The sequence below is a fragment of the Mixophyes fleayi genome, chromosome 4 (genome assembly GCF_038048845.1).
Source record: "Mixophyes fleayi isolate aMixFle1 chromosome 4, aMixFle1.hap1, whole genome shotgun sequence".
NCBI classification, from domain to species: domain Eukaryota; kingdom Metazoa; phylum Chordata; class Amphibia; order Anura; family Limnodynastidae; genus Mixophyes; species Mixophyes fleayi.
In genome coordinates, this window is record NC_134405.1 from 311,060,574 (window position 1) to 311,081,754 (window position 21,181).

The 21,181-nt window shown below is 41.3% G+C and overlaps 1 protein-coding gene across 1 annotated transcript in view; it reads left to right on the top strand.

The window, feature by feature from the left end:
* RNF213 (ring finger protein 213) overlaps positions 1-19,250 on the top strand; it is a 180,465-nt gene extending 161,215 nt beyond the window's left edge. Inside the window, exons 55-67 of the mRNA XM_075210035.1 lie at positions 1-53; positions 383-557; positions 1,663-1,757; positions 2,322-2,579; positions 6,011-6,143; positions 7,650-7,733; positions 10,226-10,406; positions 10,519-10,720; positions 10,937-11,014; positions 11,427-11,624; positions 11,777-11,866; positions 12,010-12,188; positions 17,711-19,250. The exon at positions 1-53 is cut by the window's left edge and continues 110 nt beyond it. Coding sequence (XP_075066136.1) covers positions 1-53; positions 383-557; positions 1,663-1,757; positions 2,322-2,579; positions 6,011-6,143; positions 7,650-7,733; positions 10,226-10,406; positions 10,519-10,720; positions 10,937-11,014; positions 11,427-11,624; positions 11,777-11,866; positions 12,010-12,188; positions 17,711-17,855 — 1,871 coding nt within the window. The 3' untranslated portion in view covers positions 17,856-19,250. The remainder of the gene's footprint in view (positions 54-382; positions 558-1,662; positions 1,758-2,321; positions 2,580-6,010; positions 6,144-7,649; positions 7,734-10,225; positions 10,407-10,518; positions 10,721-10,936; positions 11,015-11,426; positions 11,625-11,776; positions 11,867-12,009; positions 12,189-17,710) is intronic.
* The last annotated feature ends 1,931 nt before the right edge of the window (positions 19,251-21,181 follow it).

Genomic DNA, 21,181 nt, shown 5'->3' on the forward strand with positions numbered 1-21,181 from the left:
TGAGGCTGATAACTCATCTGTCAATGCTTCTGGGATCAGAAGAGGATATTCAGGTACAGAATTGTGGAATGCCGTGTTGAGGTTTTACGTGCTTTGATTCACAATTTGCCAAGAGGGCTACAAGGTTGACAATTAGTTATGTGGCCAGACCACCTAAAGCTGGCTCTGCAAAATTTTGAGAGAAATGTGTTTTGTGTCTACTTCCTGCACTGAACTTACTGTATGTGGCCAAAAAAAAAGTCAGACTTAGTTGTGTAGCCTCAGGAGCATAGAATGCGAAATGCGTAGAATAATTAGTTAAGAGAATTTACACTTACATTTGAGGAGTCCTTATTTAAGTACACACCTGTAGCAGTCTGTGTCACTTTTCTCTTTGTAACAGAACCTGGCGCAGATTGTGAAGCCACAAGTCCAAGATGTTAGAAGTTTCCTTTTCCATCACATTGAAAAAGATCTAGACTATCTGAAGAACACTCTTGGAAAAAGTGCTGATGACACCACAACTGTTGTACATCTTGTATTTTGTCAAATGATGACTCCCCAACAGCCTGGGCAATGTAAGTTAATATATTTTACATATACATTTAGGGGTTGATGTACAGTCCAAGCCTGCAAGAAAAAAATATATAGCCTTAAGGTAGCAGGGTGTGTGAATTCACAGTAACTGGTCAGACCTTTTTTATTTTATTTTTTTATTTAATTTTTTTAATATTGAGAGTAAAGTACATGTTAATGTATGTAAAGAATTTTCTATATGATGATTCTTAATTCTTAGAAATTATCATATCTTGAAGGGTGTGTCTAAATTATAGTTTTCATATTTTTATTTATTTTTAGTACCATAAGAATTTTTTGTGATCAAGTTAGATTACTTATCTCTCTCCAAACTACTTAGATAACTATCAATCAGTGACTTGTATTTATCATTGAAGCTTATAGCTGGTTGCCAGATGCAAAGACTTCTGTAAGGAATTCACAGTAGAATAACTTTAAATGTTACAATAATAATAAATAGTTTTTATTACAATGGTGTAGTACAAATATTTTAAATATATGTATTTTGTTTTGAATTTTTCTTTTTTAGTAGCACATTTACCAATAAAGACTATAAAAATGCTTTTAATACATTCATCAAATTATGTTTAGGTCCTCAGGATAGTCCTAGATTTTGCTACTGGAAAGCTTTCATTCACAATGTATTTTTCCTAGTAATACAGGATGCATCTATATTAGCAAAATTAATGAGAATAATATCCTATAATTATTTTACTGCTCTTGATACCCAAAAAGGAAGCAAGGAATAACAATTATAGATTACGCCTTCTAGGAGACAAAACAAAGTAAAAATTGTGAGTTCTAAAAGAATTCCATAATTGTGATAATGGAATTCTCTGATAACTCCAATTTTTACTCCACATTCATAAAATTAACTAGTGGAGTCACACGAGTGATGTGAGCTATAAATCTGTATGCAAGCAGAGACCTTTGCTTATTATGTCTCAATTGAAACTGATTGGCGGTTGCTTACTCTGGATCAATTTGGAATATAAGTGAGGGATCGCAGGAGATCCAAAATAGGTTTAACTTGATGGACTGGTGTCTTTTTTTTCATTCAACCTCATTCTCAACCTCATCAACTATGTTATGTTGTTATATCTTAAGGGCCTGTAAACTTTGATGATACTTGGTCAGGAAAAGAAATGAGAAACAACTGGGAGAAACATTTTGCATCAATTGTTATTACCCCTGTGCTGAAGGTAAAATATGTGTTGATATTACAATTTAAAGTTGTCTGCAACTTTGCTAATGCCCAATTAGATAATACAGGTTTACATGTTTTCAGGATAATTAAAATGTTGAATAAGAGATGTTTTACAGATAAGAAATCGTTCCAGGCAATTTCTTCTGTATTATTGTTCAGGCCATCAACATTGGAGCAACTCATGTTAAATAGCAAAGGCTTTCCAAATCCAGAGAGCTTCTGAGAATTATCAGGAAAACACAGTCACACCATTTCATATGTTTTTTATTTACTTATTTATTTTGGAGCAAATGGATTGCATGGGGAAGGTATTATGTTCAGTAAATGTTTTTAACTCAATTAATTTATTTTATAATAAATATTATATGCACACTGTCACATCCTGTCACTTGTGTCATCCTAAATCTACCTGGCCCCCTTTCTTTCCAGATCTGCATGGGTAAACTTGGTTCCTTATAGACTCTGGCTCCTAACATGTATAATCTTATTCACCCTGTGTATTAATATTATTATTATATTACATCTGTTTTTATAAACTGAATATTTTCTTTAATCACAGAATCTAGATAAGGAGCTCATGACTGTGAACAATTACATCAGCAAAGACAAGAGGATAAGCTCCAATCCAATAGTAAAGATTGTCTATGGTGACCCATTGATTAGTGGGGAGAAAATGGATTTACCAAAGGACAGTCATGTACATTGTTCCAAAATATGGAGCTGCAGAGAACGAATCTCCATAGAGTACTTACTACACGTTGTCCAGCAGAAAGATGGGAAGGACATTGTGCCGCTATTATGGAAGTTCCTGGAGAAAGTAAGCTCATGTTGACACACTCATAGGGTTATGACGAGCTGCACATGTCTTTAACATACATGCGACTCAGCACTAGCTAGTCGTTTCTGATTGGCTGATTGCGGATTGGCCTCTCTAGCGCTTATACATACTTCATTAGTTTGGCTGCGACCATCTATTCACATTGCTAAATTGATATTTCCGTTAGAACTGCGATTTTTAAAGAGGAAAATAACAGATGTTTGTATTTAATTTGTATTTTGTCTTTGTGTTTGTATTGAATTACTTTTATATGGTAAACGCTACTTTTTGCATTTACTACTAGCACTGTCAATCTCCATCTGTACCCTATCTGAAAGTAAGTATAAACACTTTTTACTGCTGACGTAAATCTAGCACATATGCTAGTGACGTACAGCTGAACACATCTTGAGATGCGTCTGACTGAACATATCCACGTAAATAAGCTTTTTCATGCGTATTTCATTGCTTGCTGCGTTCTGAGCACAAATTCATCCAACTCTATGCAAGTCCCATAGTGTCTATAGACTGCTGAGTGATCTAAATTCGACACTGAAGGAACTTGCATCCATCTCTTAATTCCAGCCCTTAACAGAGCAGCCTGGGGGATTTCTCAAATCGATCAGTACCTTCTGAAGTTAAACAGTATTGTTAGAAACAGCATCCTGAGTAGTAGAGTTAGGTAATGTACACAGCATATTGATTAATTTCCAAAATAAAAAGCCTAAAATTCTGCTTCTGCGATGACTCTAACTACATTCGGATCGCAAGAGGCAGAGATTTTTTCTGACCTAAACACCCCTAGTACGTTCATAATTGGAAGATTAAAGTAAGGGGTCTCTTTCAGCTTCCAAGATGGTAGGTGCAAAGGGAAAGAAGAATCTCTACAAACACAAATATCTAGGAGTTATCCCTTGAAGTTTCCAATTAGAGGGTGCAGGACCAATCATATTATGCACATGTGACATGAACCGGCAAATAGCAGGAGTGCTGGCCTAGCCTTGCTATCTTTAGCTGGCTAGTGGAACTATTCTATATTTTTTTATTTCCCCTTTAGAGGGTGGCAGGGTAGGACTGATTCAACTATTCCTTCAGAAGGGCGAGCAGGTCTGGTTCTCAGGAATCAGTACTAAGGCAAGGGGCGCTAGATGCCTAACTGAATCTGTCACTGACCTTTTGAGGAAGGTTGAGGTCCTGTAGGTTGCTTACTTCATGAAATACAAGCATCTTCCTTTACCATAGATTATTATTATTATCATCCTTTATTTATAGGGCGCCACAAGATTTCTGCACGCGCCGTACAGAATACAGGCAGAGGAACATACAAAGAAATCAGTACAGAACAATAAACAACTAACTAGGTGTACTCCAAACATAGCTAGTACAGTGAAGTTGGAGCAGAAGAATAGGTAGAGAGACAGGATGGAAGAGGGTCCTGCTTGTAAGAGCTTACATTCTAAAGGGAGGACAAACAGACAGGAAGCACAAACAGAGTTAGAGGAGGGGATCAAGTGTAAGAGTAGCGGGACAGGGAAAGAGAGAGGTGAGGCGATCAAGCATGGAGAGAAGTTTAGGTGGATGGCTGGTAGGCTTTGAGGAATAGATGAGTTTTGAGTGCCTGTTTGAAGGTGTACAAATTAGGGGACGGTTGGATGGAGTGTGGGATGTCGTTCCACTGGAGGGGGGGCAGACTGGGAAGAATCAAGGAAGATCAGGGAGAAGTGACCCCTAGATTTAGCCGAGAGAATGTCATTAGAAACTTTGGCCCTGGTGGTTTCACTGGATTGGTGGGGGGAAAGCTAGATTGGAGAGGGTCAAGGAGGGAGTTATCCGAGAGGTGCCTGGTGATGTGGTTGCAGGCAACCCTCTCGTAGTTTAGAAGCATAGGGGAGAAGTGAAACAGGGCGGTAGTTAGCAAGTGAGGTGTGGTCAAGATTTTTTCTTTTTGAGAATGGGAGAAATAAGGGCATGTTTAAAGGAAGAGAGGACAGTGCCAGTAGAGAGTGACAGATTGAAGAGATGTGCAAGGTAGTGGGGGAGAGGGAGCGAAGAAGGTGAGAGGGGATGGGATCCAGATTTCAGGTAGGTGGGGGATAGGAAAGGATCAGGAAGTAGACTTCTTCACCCAAAGTAGAACGAAAGGAGCGCCAGAGTTGGTTGATAGAGGAAGGTGGAGCGTTGAGGGTGGCTGGAGTATGATGCGAGGAGGAGATGTCGAGTCTGATGGCCTCAAGTTTGGTGGAGAAAAAGGAGGCAAAGTCAGTGGCAGAGAGGGAGAGCAGGATGGAGGGCGGAGGGAGGAGAGAGTTGAACATGGCAAAGAGGCAGCGGGGTTTGGAGGACTGAGAAGAAATAAGGGACTTCAAGAAGGATTGTTTAGCGAGGGAGAGGGCGGAAATGTAGTACCAAGGTTGGGGTGACACGGGGCAGAAGAGGTGGGGGTGACGGCATCCAGGGCAGTGGTGAGGGAGTGGTTGTAGAGGGAGGTTGTCTGGTCAAAACGGGCTAGGATGGGAAGAGAGGAGTGGAGAGTTTTGAGAAGAAGAGAAAGTTGTAGGGTCAAGAGCATCAAGATTGTGCCTAGTAAGGGTATATTTAGGTGGGGGGGGGGGGGGGGTAGGGGAAGAGGACAGAGTGAAAGAGAGGAAATGGTGGTCAGAGAGTGGGAAGGGAGAGTTGGAGAAGTCCAAAAGATTGCAGTGATGAGAGAAGACAAGGTCAAGAGAGTGACCAAGACAGTGGGTAAGGGAAGAGGTCCACTGAGTAAGGCCAAAGGAGGAAGAAAGGGCAAGAAATTTGATGGAGGCAGGGTCAGAGGCGATTAGGCTCCTAGGAATTTGACAGATGGTGGTGGACCCTTCTTCAGGTGAAGAGGAAACAAAACATAGGAAGATGATGAGAATGGGGTCCAACACAGTTTGTCAGTTTGCCCCACCAGGATCAGTTCATTGAGTCCCTCCTTGCATCTGTCTCTGTCAGCAGTCTCATTATGACAGTAAGCTTAGCCGACATCTAAGATTCACCATTGTTAACCCTCCCAGAAATGCTTATTGTTTTTTTGGTCTGCTGCTTTTCTTATCTCCTTGCTGGGATGAAAGGGAACTGAGGAGCAGAGAGGTTATAGGGTAGAGGAGGAATTGATTCAGTTTTATTCTAGTCTCTCCTAGGTAGAAACCTCACCGACTGTCTGTGTCCCCCTACAGCCTCTGAGATAGGGATGTAACAGGAAATTTAAAAAACATCCCATTTTCACTTTATTTCCTAGATTTTAAATTGTATTGAGTAGGGCTCTTTCCCCTTCCTGTCTAGTATATGTTCATTTATGGCTGTCAATTGTTATTGCTTTGTCTCCTGTTTTTACAGCTTTGAAGAATATGGTGACTGTTTAGAAGTAAAGTTCAATACTCTGAAACTATGGTTTTTATTTCCAGGAATCTGAAATTCAAATGGTGAAGTTCTTGCCAGGAATTCTGAATCTTCAAAAAGAGCTGGTGAAAAGGTTCCAGAACTGCAGCAACATTGACCTTAAAACCATTAATGACTATATACAAAGTATAAACTCTGGTACGTAGCAAACATTTGCATACAGCATAGCTGTTGTCAATATTCCAAACCCTCCAGCATATTTGTAATTGTATCCATTGAGGACCTTCTTGGGCTTTTCTCGTGGGTATTTTACCTATACAAATATTAATGTAACAGTCGCATTAAGATTCATTTTACTATGCTGTAGTCGTCTATATTTCTCACTCACAAGCTCTAAGCATTTTTGTGTATGTGCTACAATCCAAATACTTTACTGTACACTAAAGAGTAGTTGCCCGTAAAGTGTGCAACAGCAAATCCCCTTTGCTACTGGCCACAACCAAGTTACCCACTGTAGAAAGAATTGCACCTTTACAGTTATATTACTTCTAATACCATATAAGACTAGTGCAATCACAAATACCATCTCAGTGAAAATAACATACATATAACAACAAAATATTTTCCTCCCATGCATATAGTTTCTGAATAGTTCACACAACATAGGATACATATACCTTGCTTCATTACAGTCTTTAGTTACATTTTCATTTATGGGGAATGTTTCAACATTAAAACATCGTTTATTCCATAAGCTCCTGTCAATCAGGAAGCCGACAATTCACATAGAAGGATCTTTAGTGATAATGAAGTTTATTGCTCAGAGATAGGTTTTAAAATAATTGTTACATACAAAATCCACTTATAGTAGATATTATACAATTTATATGGGGATTTTTTTTGCACTCTTTATACAGATTTACACCACGTGTGAAATTAAGACCAGTTTTTTTAACCAGTCCAGACTTGGTTCCTAATCTCTCACATGAATCAGCCTGAACCATACTCTTACTTTACAGAGTATGCTCTTCCCCTCAACCTGTTCCCCAGCCTGGCTCATCTATATCTGGGTTGGGAGATTTAATACTTGAACCCCCAGCCAAACCTACTGCCATGATCCATGCTGCTCGATCTAGCGCCACGTCCATACCAAAATCAGCTCCAGAGTGCTGGTAGCCAGACCCTGGGCAGCAGTATCCTGGCCTCCATGTCTTGAAGCGCCCTCAAGGGTTAGAGTGTGGGGATCAGATGAATCCAGGAAGTGACATTAGAAGCCTTTCCATTGCTGCTGTCTGGCTAGCCACCACTGCTCAGTTACTACATCCCTCCATTGGAGCACCAGGTAGTGGTGATATTCTGGCACTAGAGCTCTCCCATTCCCACAAATGGGAACAATAACAGTGGCATAAAGCTGTCAGCCCCCCCCCAATCCCCACTGGTCCACCATGGTAACTGATCTTTTAACATACACTGTCTGTTTTTTTAACTACTTTTTCAACTACATTTACATTATTTTACATATTACCCCATATTTATTATTTATTATGCCTGATTTAACAAGTTTACACATCTGGATGACTATCAGAAAAGAAAATAATGATGCCCTTTCTATGATTTAGCTTTTGCCAATTTTTCACACGGTTTCTATGAAAGACATCGTTTCTAATATTTAGATTTCTGTTGATGATATGTCTCATTATATAGATGGTGCTCGATGCATTTTTACTAAGTATATAGAACAATTCATGATGGCTTGGAATCATCTGCGGCTTTCCCTTCAAACTAATGGTGAGTGATTGGAGACAAGATTTCTCCATTTAGTAAATACATTAAGCACATCTGTTGTTCATGCAGCAGTTCTATGGGCTAAGCCCAATATTCATCAGAATGTAGCTTATAAGCACACAAGGTATTTGTGATATTATTACCACTGTTGGTTTAGAAAAGAGGTCAAATAATTAACCTTGTCACTGCATGTGTGGAGTCACCGTTCAACCATGCAGTGGAGGCGACAATGCCAAGAATTATGGTCCTGTTGTTGGGCCCAATCCTTACACAGTCAGATACAGTGGTATTGCAGCATGACCGAATGCCCCGTGGACTCCCATTATATTATAAGGGTACAATTTGATAAAACCTTCATTGACATACACTAGACACAGTTTTGGATCTTTTTCCAAATGTATCCATCTGTTAGTGTACAATTTCAACTTGGACAGATCTACTAATCCCAGTGTCTGACCAAACTATTGATTTACAATGTAAAACCAGCCACACTCACGCACATATTATGATTTGGACAGTGATTATACACTGTAACATGCTGATAATATCATACAGTAGTACACACAGATTTTGCTTTCTGCCTGATTAAATCCACACGGTACAGTGATAAGCCAATTTGAAAATAACCAATTTAACGAAAAGTTTTGGCTTGTGTGGAGCCACCATAAGGTTTTATTGCCTGTTTTTGTTTTGTTCGTAATACTTGTTCTTTAAGGCTGAATAACATCTAGCTTCACCCATTTTTTTTTATGTCGAATGCTGTTAGTCAAAATAGATATACAGTCATGGCCAAAAGTATTGAGAATGACACAAGTATTGGTTTTCACAAAGTTTGCTACTTCAGTGTTTTTAGACCTGTTTGTCAGATGTTGCTATGGTATACTTAAGTAAAATTACATTTCATAAGTGTCAAAGGCTTTTATTGACAGTTACATTAAGTTTATTCAAAGAGTCAATATTTGCAATGTGGACCCTTCTTTTTGAAGACCTCTGCAATTCCCCCTGGCATGCTGTCAATCAACTTCTGAGCCACATACTGACTGATGGCTGCCCATTCTTGCCTAATCAATGCTTGGAGTTTGTCAGAATATGTGGGGTTTTGTTTGTCCACCCGCCTCTTGAGGATTGACCACAAGTTCTTAATGGTATTAAGGTCTGTGGAGTTTCCTGGCCATGGACCCAAAATTTTGATGCTTTCATCCCCAAACCAATTAGTTATCACTTTTTCCTTATGGCAAGGTGCTCCATTATGCTGGAAAAGGCATTGTTCTTCACCAAACCGTTCTTGGATGGTTCTTGGAGAAGTTGCTCTTGGAGGATGTTTTGGTACCATTCTTTATTCATGGCTGTGTTCTTATGCAAAATTGTGAGTGAGCCCACTCCCTTGGCTGAGAAGCAACTGCACACATGAATGGTCTCAGGATGCTTTACTGTTGGCATGACACAGGTCTGATGGCAACGCTCAACTTTCCTTCTCCGGAGAAGCGTTTTTCCAGATGCCACAAACAATCTGAAAGGGGATTCATCAGAGAAAATGACTTTACCCCAGTCCTCAGCAGTCTAATCCCTGTATCTTTTGCAGAATATCAGTCTGTCACTGATGTTTTTCCTGGAGAGAAGTGGCTTTTTCGCTGGTCTTCTTGACATCAAGCCAACCTCCAAAAGTCTTCGCCTCACTGTGCGTGCAGATGCACTCACATTCCTGAGCAAGCTCTGCACTGGTGGTGCCCTGATCCCGCAGCTGAATCAACTTTAGGAGATGATCCTGGCGCTTGCTGCTTGTTCTTGGGCGCCCTGAAGCCTTCTTCACAACTATTGAACCTCTCTCCTTGAAGTTCTTGATGATCCGATAAATAGTTGATTTAGGTGTAATCTTTCTAGCAGCAATATTCTTGCCTTTAAAGCCCTTTTAGTGCAAAGCAATGATGACTGCACGTGTTTCCTTGCAGATAACCATGATTAACAGAGGAAGAACAATGATTTCAATCACCACCCACCTTTTAAAGCTTCCAGTCCGTTATTTTAACTCAATCTCCATAACAGAGTGATCTCCAGCCATGTCTTGGTCAACACTCTCACGTGTGTTAATGAGAGAATCACTGACCTGATGTCAGCTGGTCCTTTTGTGGCAGGGCTAAAATGCAGTGGAAATGTTGTTTTTGGGATAAAGTTCATTGTCATGGCAAAAAGGGACTTTGAAATTAAATGCAATTCATCTGCTCACTCTTCATTACATTCTGGAGTATATGTACCATCATAAAAATTGAAGCAGCAGACTATGTGAAAAATAATATTTGAGTCATTCTCAAAACTTTTGGCCATGACTGTACATCACTGACTTTGTACTTTTCCCCTTTCAGGAGTAAAACCAGTTTACATGTGCTTAGATTAATTGTGTGCTTTTTTTTTTTATGACCTGTCTAGAATATTATCAATGATAGGAATAGAATAACGAATAAAATCATCTTAAATCAGTCTTTCTGATCATGTTTTAGGTGAAATAAAGCTACCTGATAACATGTGCTATGAAACTCTTACCATGGAAAGCGAACTTGCCTATCTTCTTCCTCGCCGGCAGGGATTAGGCTTATGTGCAACTGCCCTCACCAGCTACCTCATAGCTCTACATAATGACTTTATATACGCACTGCAAAAATACACCAACAATGAACAAAAGTATGTTTTTTTATTTGCTGTCTCTGTTTTAATGTGTAGTCATAGGAATCTATGTTTTATGGAAATGAAAGCAGCCTTAACATTCAAATTTAATTCATTCAATTCAATTCAGGTATTCCATTAGAGCGTCTGAAGTAATGGATCTGCATGTGATCAGCTATGAGATGGAAAAGGATTTGGTGCCTATAATCCTATCCAATTGCCAGTACAGTCTGGAGTGTGGTCGAGAAACCTTACAAGAATTTGACCTTCCAAAAATTCAGCACCAAATCACCAGCCACTTTTTCCAAGGCAAACCTCTCATCACTATTGTTGTAAGTCACTTTTCATAATGAAAGTAGAGGTTTTTTTTAGTATTCAAAGTGGTTAAATCATCTCTTACTGCCCTAGTTGTATTGTTCCTTCTTAAAGAGCAGTCAAAATACATCTATCCTTTGTCTGTGGTTATGTTTCTCATATATATGCTACTTTTTGTACAAATAAGCTAAAAGAGAAACACAAACATATTTTCTGATTTACCTTTATCCTAGGGATTACCAACTCTCACATTTTCCTACGATCGAAACTACGAGAACCTATTTGTTGATGTGAAGAAAAAGCTTCCGCAGGTATGATATAACATGCGTTTTCTTTCTCATACATTGTTTTGTAGTATATAGAAATTATTTTCTCTATTTTACATACAGTTGTATTCAAGCCATGTTCTTATCCTTGTGCCTGTCTTACACCTGAATGTAGCTGTTAATGTTGTATTTGTTTAAAAAAAAAAGTGTTGTATACATGCAAAAAAATATAAAAAAAAATGTAAATACACAGGTAAGCCATGTTGTATATTATTTATTTAAATCTAAAATTAGTGCTTAAGTGGAAAAAGGTGTATATTCATTTATAAATATGATGCACAGAGTATGTATTTTACAACACTTCATCCAGTGCCATATTTTTTAAATCTAACCTGTAGTACGTCACCATGAGGTTCACTTTGCCTATTCAAAATGAATTAAGTGTATGTTTCCTTAGGATTCCTTACCAAACTCTGCAATAGATTTTATAAGCAAAGACCTGAATGCCTTTAGTGATGTTTGTGAAGCTTTAAACATTGTTGAGATCTCGCTGGGATTTCTTGCAACATCGGGAGGAGATCCAGAACTTCTCCTAGCAAAATACATTGAGGAAGTCCTACAGATGGGAGAACAGAGCAGTGCACATATCCTTGAGGTATGTACTGTCCTACCACATCCACTACAGTGCTCGGCCTTTATGTCCCTTCCAGGTTCAACCCCAAAAGCAGACCTCTATTGCATTATAATATACAGTAAATTGGTTTGTTGCTTTAGATACTTGTATTTGATGATTTATTTTCTTTGAAGGCACTGAAACGTTGTCACCTAAAAAACACAATCGCTCTCTGGCAATTACTCACTGCCTTGAAGTCTGCACATCTTGTACGTCTTAAAAGGGTAAGAGATACATCTGGGTTTAAAGTGTTGGAACAGAAGGGTGTTCTTGTTGCCCTGGGTACATAGAGACATAGGAGATTTCCGAATATTAAGATAATCAGACAGGCTTCTCTCTCACCACATTTATCATGTTGATGTTTCAGGACCCATTTCCAGATGTGGACAAAGCTTACAAGGCAGCACTGGACAAGGATAGCCCGCACCTACTAAATGTGTTCCTGGAGCAACATGGAACCAACCTCTTCTTTCTCGAGCTGCATGAGATGATCACACTAAAATTAAGAAAGCAACAAAGTGTAAATGACTTCCCACCTTCATGGATGTAAGTTACATAATCTTTAATGTGGGGCTCACCAACTGAATTACTTTAAACATTTTACATGGAGCCATATAAAAATTGCCAAGAGCTACTGGTGTCTTCATGTTCCTTTGTTGTATTTAATGTGAATTATATGTCTCTAAAAGAGTGAGTGTAGTACCTATTAATGGTACTGACTACCCCGACACAGACAAAGATGACATGAGGACTTCGAAGAAGTAGTAGCCCGACCTGAAAAAAGGACTACTTACCATGATCCAGATGACTTCATGTGACGACCCGATCTGTTGCCGACTCTGGAAAATGACGTTATTCATGTAATGTATTATTTTAGGGGCTAGGGTTGGGGGTATTAGGGTTAGGAGTTAGGGTTAACATTACCTTTACAAGCCGGGTCCGGGTAAGGTTAACCCTACCTCCTAACTCTAACCTTAACCCCTAACCCTAATATCCCTAACCATAACCCTAACCCTTAAAATAATACTTACATTACATGAGTGACAGCTGGGTCCGTCCATCGCCGCTGTAACTGGAGTCACGGTTTCAGATGACGTAATTTTAAACGTAAGGTTAACCCTAACTCCTAACCCTAACTCTTTACCCTAATACCCCCAACCCTAGCCCCTAAAATAATACATTACAACAGATCGGGTCGTCACATGAAGTCATCTGGATCCTGGTAAGTAGTCCTTTTTTCAGGACGGGCTACTACTTCTTCGGAGTCCTCATGTCATCTTTGTCTGTGTCGGGTAGTCTGTATCGGTAAACTGACTACCACCGGAGAAAATAGCTTGGCTGCTAAGGACACTGGCACTGAAAATGTCAGACTGAGATCCTGATTCATATCCCAGTTTAAAATTCTTATTTGCTGTTTGATTAGTGTAAAATATGCAAATTTGTACTGCTCATGCCCATTATTAAAAGCATACTTCTGCGTCCGTATGCAGATTTGGTACTGAGTACATTAAAGATGTTTTTGCGTAAATACAAACCAAGGCAGATATGTGCGAAGATACACTCGTCAATAGTTGTACCACTTTGACTAGTGCAAATCCACAGTGAAGATTGTTACTTTGCCAGCACTAGCTAGCCGCTGCTACTTGAGGATTGCGCTTGAAGCTAATAGTACTTTCTTTACTGTGGATGTACACCAGGGAGGAGATGGGATTGTATTTCACTTCACTTACATTGAGAGTGGTGATAGTTACTACTTGGAGAGAGAATAACCGTTATAAGTTAACTCCATCTCCCACTTTGAGCCTAAATGAAAATTGTATGGGGCCGAATCAATTCGGCCACGTTAGTCTAGGATTAACGCGGAGTTAGTACTATTACCTTTTAATATGGTAATTTTAAGCCGGGATTTTCGCTCATTTACAGTGTTAAAATTACCGTACTAACTGTAATTATGCGCACTTTTACCGTACTAATGGTAATAGTGCGCAGGCCACTTTATTTCTAGAATAACGTGCCCGAATTGAATTGGGCCTATGTGTCATTTTAGATCCTGGATGCAATACCTCTGTGCCTTGCATACTTTAGTGTCAAGAATGTCAAAATCTGGATGTTAAAATCTAATTGATTCAACCAATCTTTAGAATTTGGCCAAATCATCATACAAACTGTAGTCAATTGTCGGCAGAAACGCCGAAAATCCCGCGGTCCGCGCACGATTACTGTTATTACGGTAATCGTGCGCGGAAAAACAGTTAGGGGCGTATTATAATTATTGTTTATTTGTAAGGCGCCACAAGGTTTCCGCAGCGCCGTACATGGTACAAACAGTAGACTATACAGGGTAAGACAGTACAGAACAATAAACACAAAGTACCAGTACTTCAGAAACTCCAGGCAGGCAGATACAGTAGAGACGGAGCGGAAGAACAGGTATGGAGACAGGAGGGAAGATGGGCCCTGCTCATACGAGCTTACATCCTACGGGAGGGTAAACAGAATCAGGTACATAAGGGAGCCAGTGAAGCAACGGGGAGAGAGAAAGGGGGCAGGGGAGAACCAGAAGAGGTGAGAGGTTAAGTGGATGGTTGGTAGGCCTTAAGGAACAGGTGAGTTTTAAGAGCCCGCTTGAAGGAGCACAGATTGGGTGAGAGACGAATGGAGCGAGGGAGGTCGTTCCAGTGAAGGGGGGCAGCACGGGAGAAGTCTTGGATTCTAGAGTGGGAAGAGGTGATCAGAGTGGAGGAGAGGCGGCGATCATTGGCTGAGCGCAGGGAGCGGGCGGGAGTGTGAATGGAGAGGAGGTTAGAGATGTAAGGGGCAGTAGACTGAGAGAGAGCCTTGTAAGTGGTGGTAAGGAGTTTGAAAAGGATTCTGTAGGGGAAGGGGAGCCAGTGTAAGGAAAGACAGAGAGGGGAGGCAGAGGAGGAGCGGCGTGAGAGGAAGATGAGTCTTGCAGCCGCATTGAGTATAGAGCGGAGGGGGGAAAGCGGGAGCAGGGGAGGCCAGTAAGGAGGAGGTTGCAGTAGTCGAGACGGGAGATGATGAGAGCATGGATGATAGTTTTGGTGGCATCTTGAGAGAGGAAGGGACGGATGCGGGCAATGTTACGGAGTTGGAAGCGACAGGCTTGGGCAAGGGATTGAATGTGGGGGGCAAAAGAGAGAGAGGAGTCGAGAGTGACACCTAGGCAGCGGAGTTGGGTGACAGAGGAGATAGTGGAGTTGTTAACAACGATAGAGAGGTCATGGTGGGAAGGGAGCCTGGGTGGGGGAAAGACAATGAGTTCGGTTTTGGAGATGTTAATTTTAAGAAAGCGAGAGAACATCCAGGATGAGATGGCTGAGAGGCAGTCAGTTACACGAGAGAGGAGGGAGGAGGAAAGATCAGGAGAAGAGATGTAGAGTTGAATATCATTACCATATAGGTGATACTGAAGACCGAAAGAGGAGATGAGAGCCCCAAGGGAGGAAGTATGGAGCGAAAAGAGTAAAGGGCCAAGAGCAGAGCCCTGAGGGACTCCAACAGGGGGAGGGGAGGGGGTGGAGGAAGAACCAGACGTGGATACGGAGAAGGAGCGATTAGCAAGGTATGAGGTGAACCAGGCATGAACAGAGCCAGAGAGGCCGAGTGAGAGAAGAGTTTGCAGTAGGAGGGGGTGGTCCACGGTGTCGAAGGCCACGGAGAGGTCAAGGAGGATGAGTATGGAGTAGTGACCCTTGGATTTGGCTGATAGGAGATCATCGGTAACTTTAGCCAGGGCTGTTTCAGTGGAGGGGGCGGTAGCCGGATTGGAGAGGGTCAAGGAGGGAGTTGTCAGAGAGGTGTCTGGTGAGGTGGCTGGAGGCATATGGGAGAAGAGAGATAGGGCGGTAGTTAGCAAGAGAGGTGGGGTCGAGATTGGGTTTCTTAAGGATAGGGAAGATAAGAGCATGTTTAAATGAGGATGGGACAATGCCAGAGGAGAGTGATAGGTTGAAGAGGTGTGCGAGGTAGGAGCAGGCAGTAGGAGAGAGAGAGCGAAGGAGGTGGGAGGGGATGGGATCAAGAGGACAGGTAGAGGGTGGAGAGGAAAGAATAAGGGAGCGAACTTCTTCACCTGATGTGGGGATGAAGGAGGACCACAGCTGGTTGATGGCGGGAGGTGAAGCGGTGGGAGTGGGGGGAGAGGGGTGGGAGGAGGAGATGTTGCGTCTGATGGCTTCAATTTTGGAGGAGAAAAAGGAGGCGAAGTCAGATGCCGAGAGGGAAGGCGGGACAGTGGGAGGGGGGGGGGGAGAGGAGGGAGTTGAATGTGGCAAAGAGGAGGCGGGGGTTGGAGGACTGAGAAGAGATGAGTGACTTGAAAAAGGATTGTTTAGCGAGGAACAGGGCAGAGCAGAAAGAGGAGAGGATGAATTTAAAGTGAAGGAAGTCAGCCAGGGAACGAGATTTCCTCCAGAGGCGTTCAGCTGTGCGAGAGCACTTTTTGAGGGAGCGGGTGAGTTTGGAGTGCCAGGGTTGGGGAGTAAGGTGACGACGGCGGATAGAAGAGGCCGGGGCGACAGTGTCCAGGGCAGTAGTGAGGGATTGGTTGTAGAGAGAGGATGCCTGATCAGGACAGGTCAAAGAGGGAAGGGGTGATAGGAGAGTTTTAAGAGAGGCGGAGAAGGAGATGGGGTCAATGGCGTCAAGGTTGCGCCTGGTGAGGGTGGCTTTAGGCGAGGTGGGAGAAGGGGAGGAGGACAGAGAGAAGGAGAGGAGATGGTGGTCGGTGAGTGGGAAGGGAGAGTTGGAGAAGTCGGAGAGATCACAGAGGTGAGAGAAGACAAGGTCGAGGGAGTGACCAAGACAGTGGGTAGGGGAGGAGGTCCACTGAGTGAGGCCAAGGGAGGAGGAAAGAGTGAGAAGTTTGATGGTGGCAGGGTCAGAACAGTTGTCAACAGGGATGTTAAAGTCACCCAGTATAATGGAGGGCAGGTCAGAGGAAAGATAGTGGGGGAGCCAGGCGGCGAAGTTGTCGAGAAAAAGAGAGGTAGGGCCAGGGGGACGGTAGATGACTAGATGACGGAGACACGGAGGTGGATGGGGGAGAAGAGCCGAATGGAGTGGACTTCAAAGGAGGAGAAGGAGAGGGAAGGTAGAGTGGGTATGACCCGAAAAGTGCAGTTAGGGGATAGGAGGAGTGGGTGAAAGAGAGGCCCCCATAGGAGAGAGCGGCAGGGGAGGCAGTATCAGAAGAAGTAAGCCAGGTTTCAGTTATGGCAAGAAGATTAAGAGAGTTAGAGATGAAGAGGTCGTGAATGGAGGACAGTTTGTTACGGACAGACCTGGAGTTCCAGAGGGCACACGAAAAAGGGAGGGATGAACAAGAGGAGATATGGATGAGATTGTCAGGGTTGATGGAGCGAGGGGGGGGTGAGAGATAGGATAGAGAGATATGGGCCCTTGGCGGGGGCTGGGGGAGAGGATGGGTATAGGAAAGGAGCGAGGCGGCATGATGAGAGACAGGTAAATAAGAGAACGGCCGGAGGAAACGGGGAGGTGAGGGGGAGAAGTACAAAGAGGAGGGCATCAATAGGGAGTCCGAAGTGGAACAGATCAAATTAGAAGCGGAGACAAAGCAGTGAAACCAATGAAAGCAATGTGGACGCCGGAAAAACGAGCGCGTTAAAACTATTACCGTTTATACGGTAATTACTCGCTGAATTTCAGCTCGCAGCTCCCTGAGCTGCGAGCTGAAATTCAGCAAGTAAATTACCGTATGAACGGTATTTACGCGTATAAACGGTAATAGTTTTAACGCGCTCGTTTTTCCGGCTGCCGGAGGAACAATTGAATACGCCCCTTAATACGGTAATTTACTCGCTGGATTTTACCGTATTAACTGTACTAGTTTTAACGCCGCGTAACTTTTTAACAATTGAATATGCCCCTTTGAGTTAAATACAGGGCTCCTATGAACATATATGTGTAGCTCTAACAGTATCTCCTGTTTGCATCATCACATATACATTATTATCTTTGCACTTGCACAGTGCATTATTCACCATCTTGTTGATTTAAAACTGTGTGAACATTCTTGATTGCAGCTTAAGAGATGTGTTGGGTCCTCTCCTTGATGGAAAAGAAGTGTCCTTCCCACAGATGGACAGTGAATTTCCCGAGCAGATTGCACTAGCCCACTGCATTGAGGCATGGAAGCTTGCTGCCTGCAAGAAATGGAATAGTCTTTAAAGACATTGAAAGAATAATGGTTGCTATGAAGTCTACTGGTTTTCTGCATTCAGAGACTTTACATTAATGCTGCTAACTCAGGTTTAGGATGTTCTATTTTTTTTTTTTAGTTATACAATGCAGGATAGATAGTTAGATTATACTATAGAATTTATCATCCTAAATGATTACAATCAAATATGACCATTATCAATGGAGATTACGAACATAAAATTATTATGCACAATTGTTATGCAGCATATTTTCAATTTTACCTTCTATAAAATAAGCCTTAATAATAAATACATCTTTAATAACTGTATGCTGCAGCCTTCAGCAAATGTATGTAATATCTGCATCTTTTTGCAACTGGTTATCGAACCATAAGCATAATTTAGATCTTTAAATGTGTGTATGTAACGAAACTTTTAACATTGACTACATCAATCTGACATATTGTCTATATGGATCTGCCGAGATTTCCATTGTGCCTCTTTGGATGGAAGCGAAGAGTGTTTTGCTCAGGTATAACAGTCTCTTTAAGGGGCACCCTAAATAGATTTGGAAATTGTATCATGTTTCTGACATTCATAAGCACACTTAGAACACACTATACTATAAAAGTATTCAACTAAAATGTGAACATATAGACAATGAGATACACTCCATCATTTATGCCATGTTAAATACACTGCCATGCAAAACTGCTGCACACACACATCTCTTTTCCTTTTTAATTAACTTCTCTTAACATTTTTGATGCACATTGTGTACAATCATTTTCCCTTTTTTTTTTCACTTTTCCTGTTTAAAGTTTACTATTCTAGAAGTGTATCAAAGTAATCAGGACCAGAGATAACTCCACTGCAGTAATCTGGTGCCAGCAAATCAAGGGTAACAATATACCTTGCATCCCGCAGACCATATTTTTTGGTGGCTTCAGTTACATTCCCTATACAGCTATAAGTATATATGGTTGTGAACTTTACTAGAACATTTTTATGTAGATACTAGAATTATTAATACAGTTCACGCCTAAAGTTAAGGGCTTTAGAAACACACCTCATCTGCAAACTGGTAAAGAGCTTGTCAGTTTCTAAAATGTTCTTTTATAAGCACAATATATTTGCTATCTCTCATAGAAGAAGGTTTACAAGTGTTACATTATATTCAGTGATATGAAGAATTTGTACTTGAACTATGTTTTTGGTTTACTTTTCCTGCCAATTTATTTGCTTTAGACCACTCAAAGTACTTACCTCATTTGGGATCATGCCAACGACACCAAACCATTACTTTATCACATGTTCAGAAATAACCTGTTTACTTTTAGAATAATACCTTGTTTTGTTTTCATTTTTTGTATTACAATTACAACCATGATGTCTTTACTTTCAATAAAGAAATAATAATAATAATTGCTTTGTGCCACATGTGGTTTTTTTCATGTAGAGGGAAAATGTATTGTGTGTGGCTAATCAGGATTTTTTTTGCAATAATTTAAGCAAAACAGGAAAAAATAAACCAGCAATCTGTTAAACCTGTATTTAACAAGGTACCAGCTGCATAGAAAAATACAGGTTTAATCAAGTGCTGAATTACTTTTTTTAATTTTTGCTTGCCTAATGTTTTAGCTGCTGTCTAGCCAGCCTATCAAAGGCTATTTTGTGTTTTTTTAAAGAACTTTTTGTCACATTTCAGACTCCTTACCTTAGAAGTGAGTGTACATAATGTTAACTGCAGCTCGGTGATGTCTTTATCGTATTTATAGCAGTAAAGGGAAGTGCTAACAACTGTATTTTTATTTTCTGTAAAATATGTTAAATATGTATATATACATATGCATTTCTGTGCAAAATAGCTCTAGAGTTGTGATGTCATAACCCATTGATTATAAAGCTACTTTGCAGATGGTTTCCTTCAGTACATAGCTGCCAAGATGTTTCTGCATAGGTATTGCAAAATTCGCAACAAGGATAGGGCCCATGTGTCCCTCACTTCATACAAGATGCTGACTTCAGTGCTGCTTGCTTCTTGGCTCTGGATCAGTTGCACCCAGAATGATGTCTGTTTGATCCAAAAGGACTGAGTACTTCCAATATGTGCATGAAAAAGTTGACTTAAAAATAACTGGCTTGTCATTTACCATTTGGTCTCAGTTTTCTTACAATCTATTAGTGATGACAATAAGGTGGATCTAACTCATTTTTTTTTAAACCAAGAGACCACAATCAACTAACAATTTAAAAAATAAAACTCCTGAGAAGAACAGATGCGTGAGTGTAGTGATGTGCTCATGGGGAAGCTGGCCCAGATCCAACATTTTTACAGTGGTCCTTTGGCCATGGGCATGGAATCAGACGCATTTTACGATTGTGTCTTTTATTACCAGAAGTGCATGTAACAAGCAGCAGGTGCACACCAATCAAAATACAACAAACAGGTGCAGAATGTGGAAAGGTGCAGTAACAAATGCATTAGATAATGATTAGGAGTCTCTCTTGAGTTAGCAGTAGGCCTGGCCAGGGCTGCCAAGAGGGATTCAGGGCCCCAGTACAACAACTTCATGGGGCCCCCCTCATAGTTGAGCATGGCAAAAAAAAAAAAAAAAGTGTTTATACAATTGGGGATGTGGCTATGCATCATTGGGGCGTGGCTAGCAGGTGACTCTCCTACAGAAAAAAAAACCTGCATTGTTGTGTACATCATCATCATCATTTATTTATATAGCACCATTGATTCCGCAGTGCTGTACAGAGAACTCATTCACATCAGTCCCTGCCCTATTGGAGCTTACAGTCTAAATTCCCTAACGTACACACAGAGAGAGAGAGAGACTAAGGTGAATTTTGATAGCAGCCAATTAGCCTATTAGTATGTTTTTGGAGTGTGGGAGGAAACCAGAGCACCCGGAGGAAACCCATGCAAACACCGGGAGAACATACAAACTCCACACAGACAAGGCCATGGTTGGGAATTGAACTCATGACCCCAGTGCTGTGAGGCAGAAGTGCTAACCACTTAGCCACTGTGCTGCCCCATTGGCACAAGGGTGCAGTGCCCACTCGTCGGAGCGTGACATATGTCCCAGAACTCCTTACTTTCAGAACATCTAGCCTCATAGTGTAGTATATAAAGAAAGCAGTGTGTAGATAAAGAATTCACAGTTCTGGCCTGCCCCTTACATTGGGCAGAACAGTCACCAAAAATTTGGATTGTCCCACTAGAATCACAACATTTTACAGACTGTCCTGTTCTCTCCTACCTGTTCTTGTCACTTTCACCTAGAGATGGTCACTGACCCCCGTGTTTTGGTTTTGGATCTGGATTAGCTTTGTGTTTTGGTT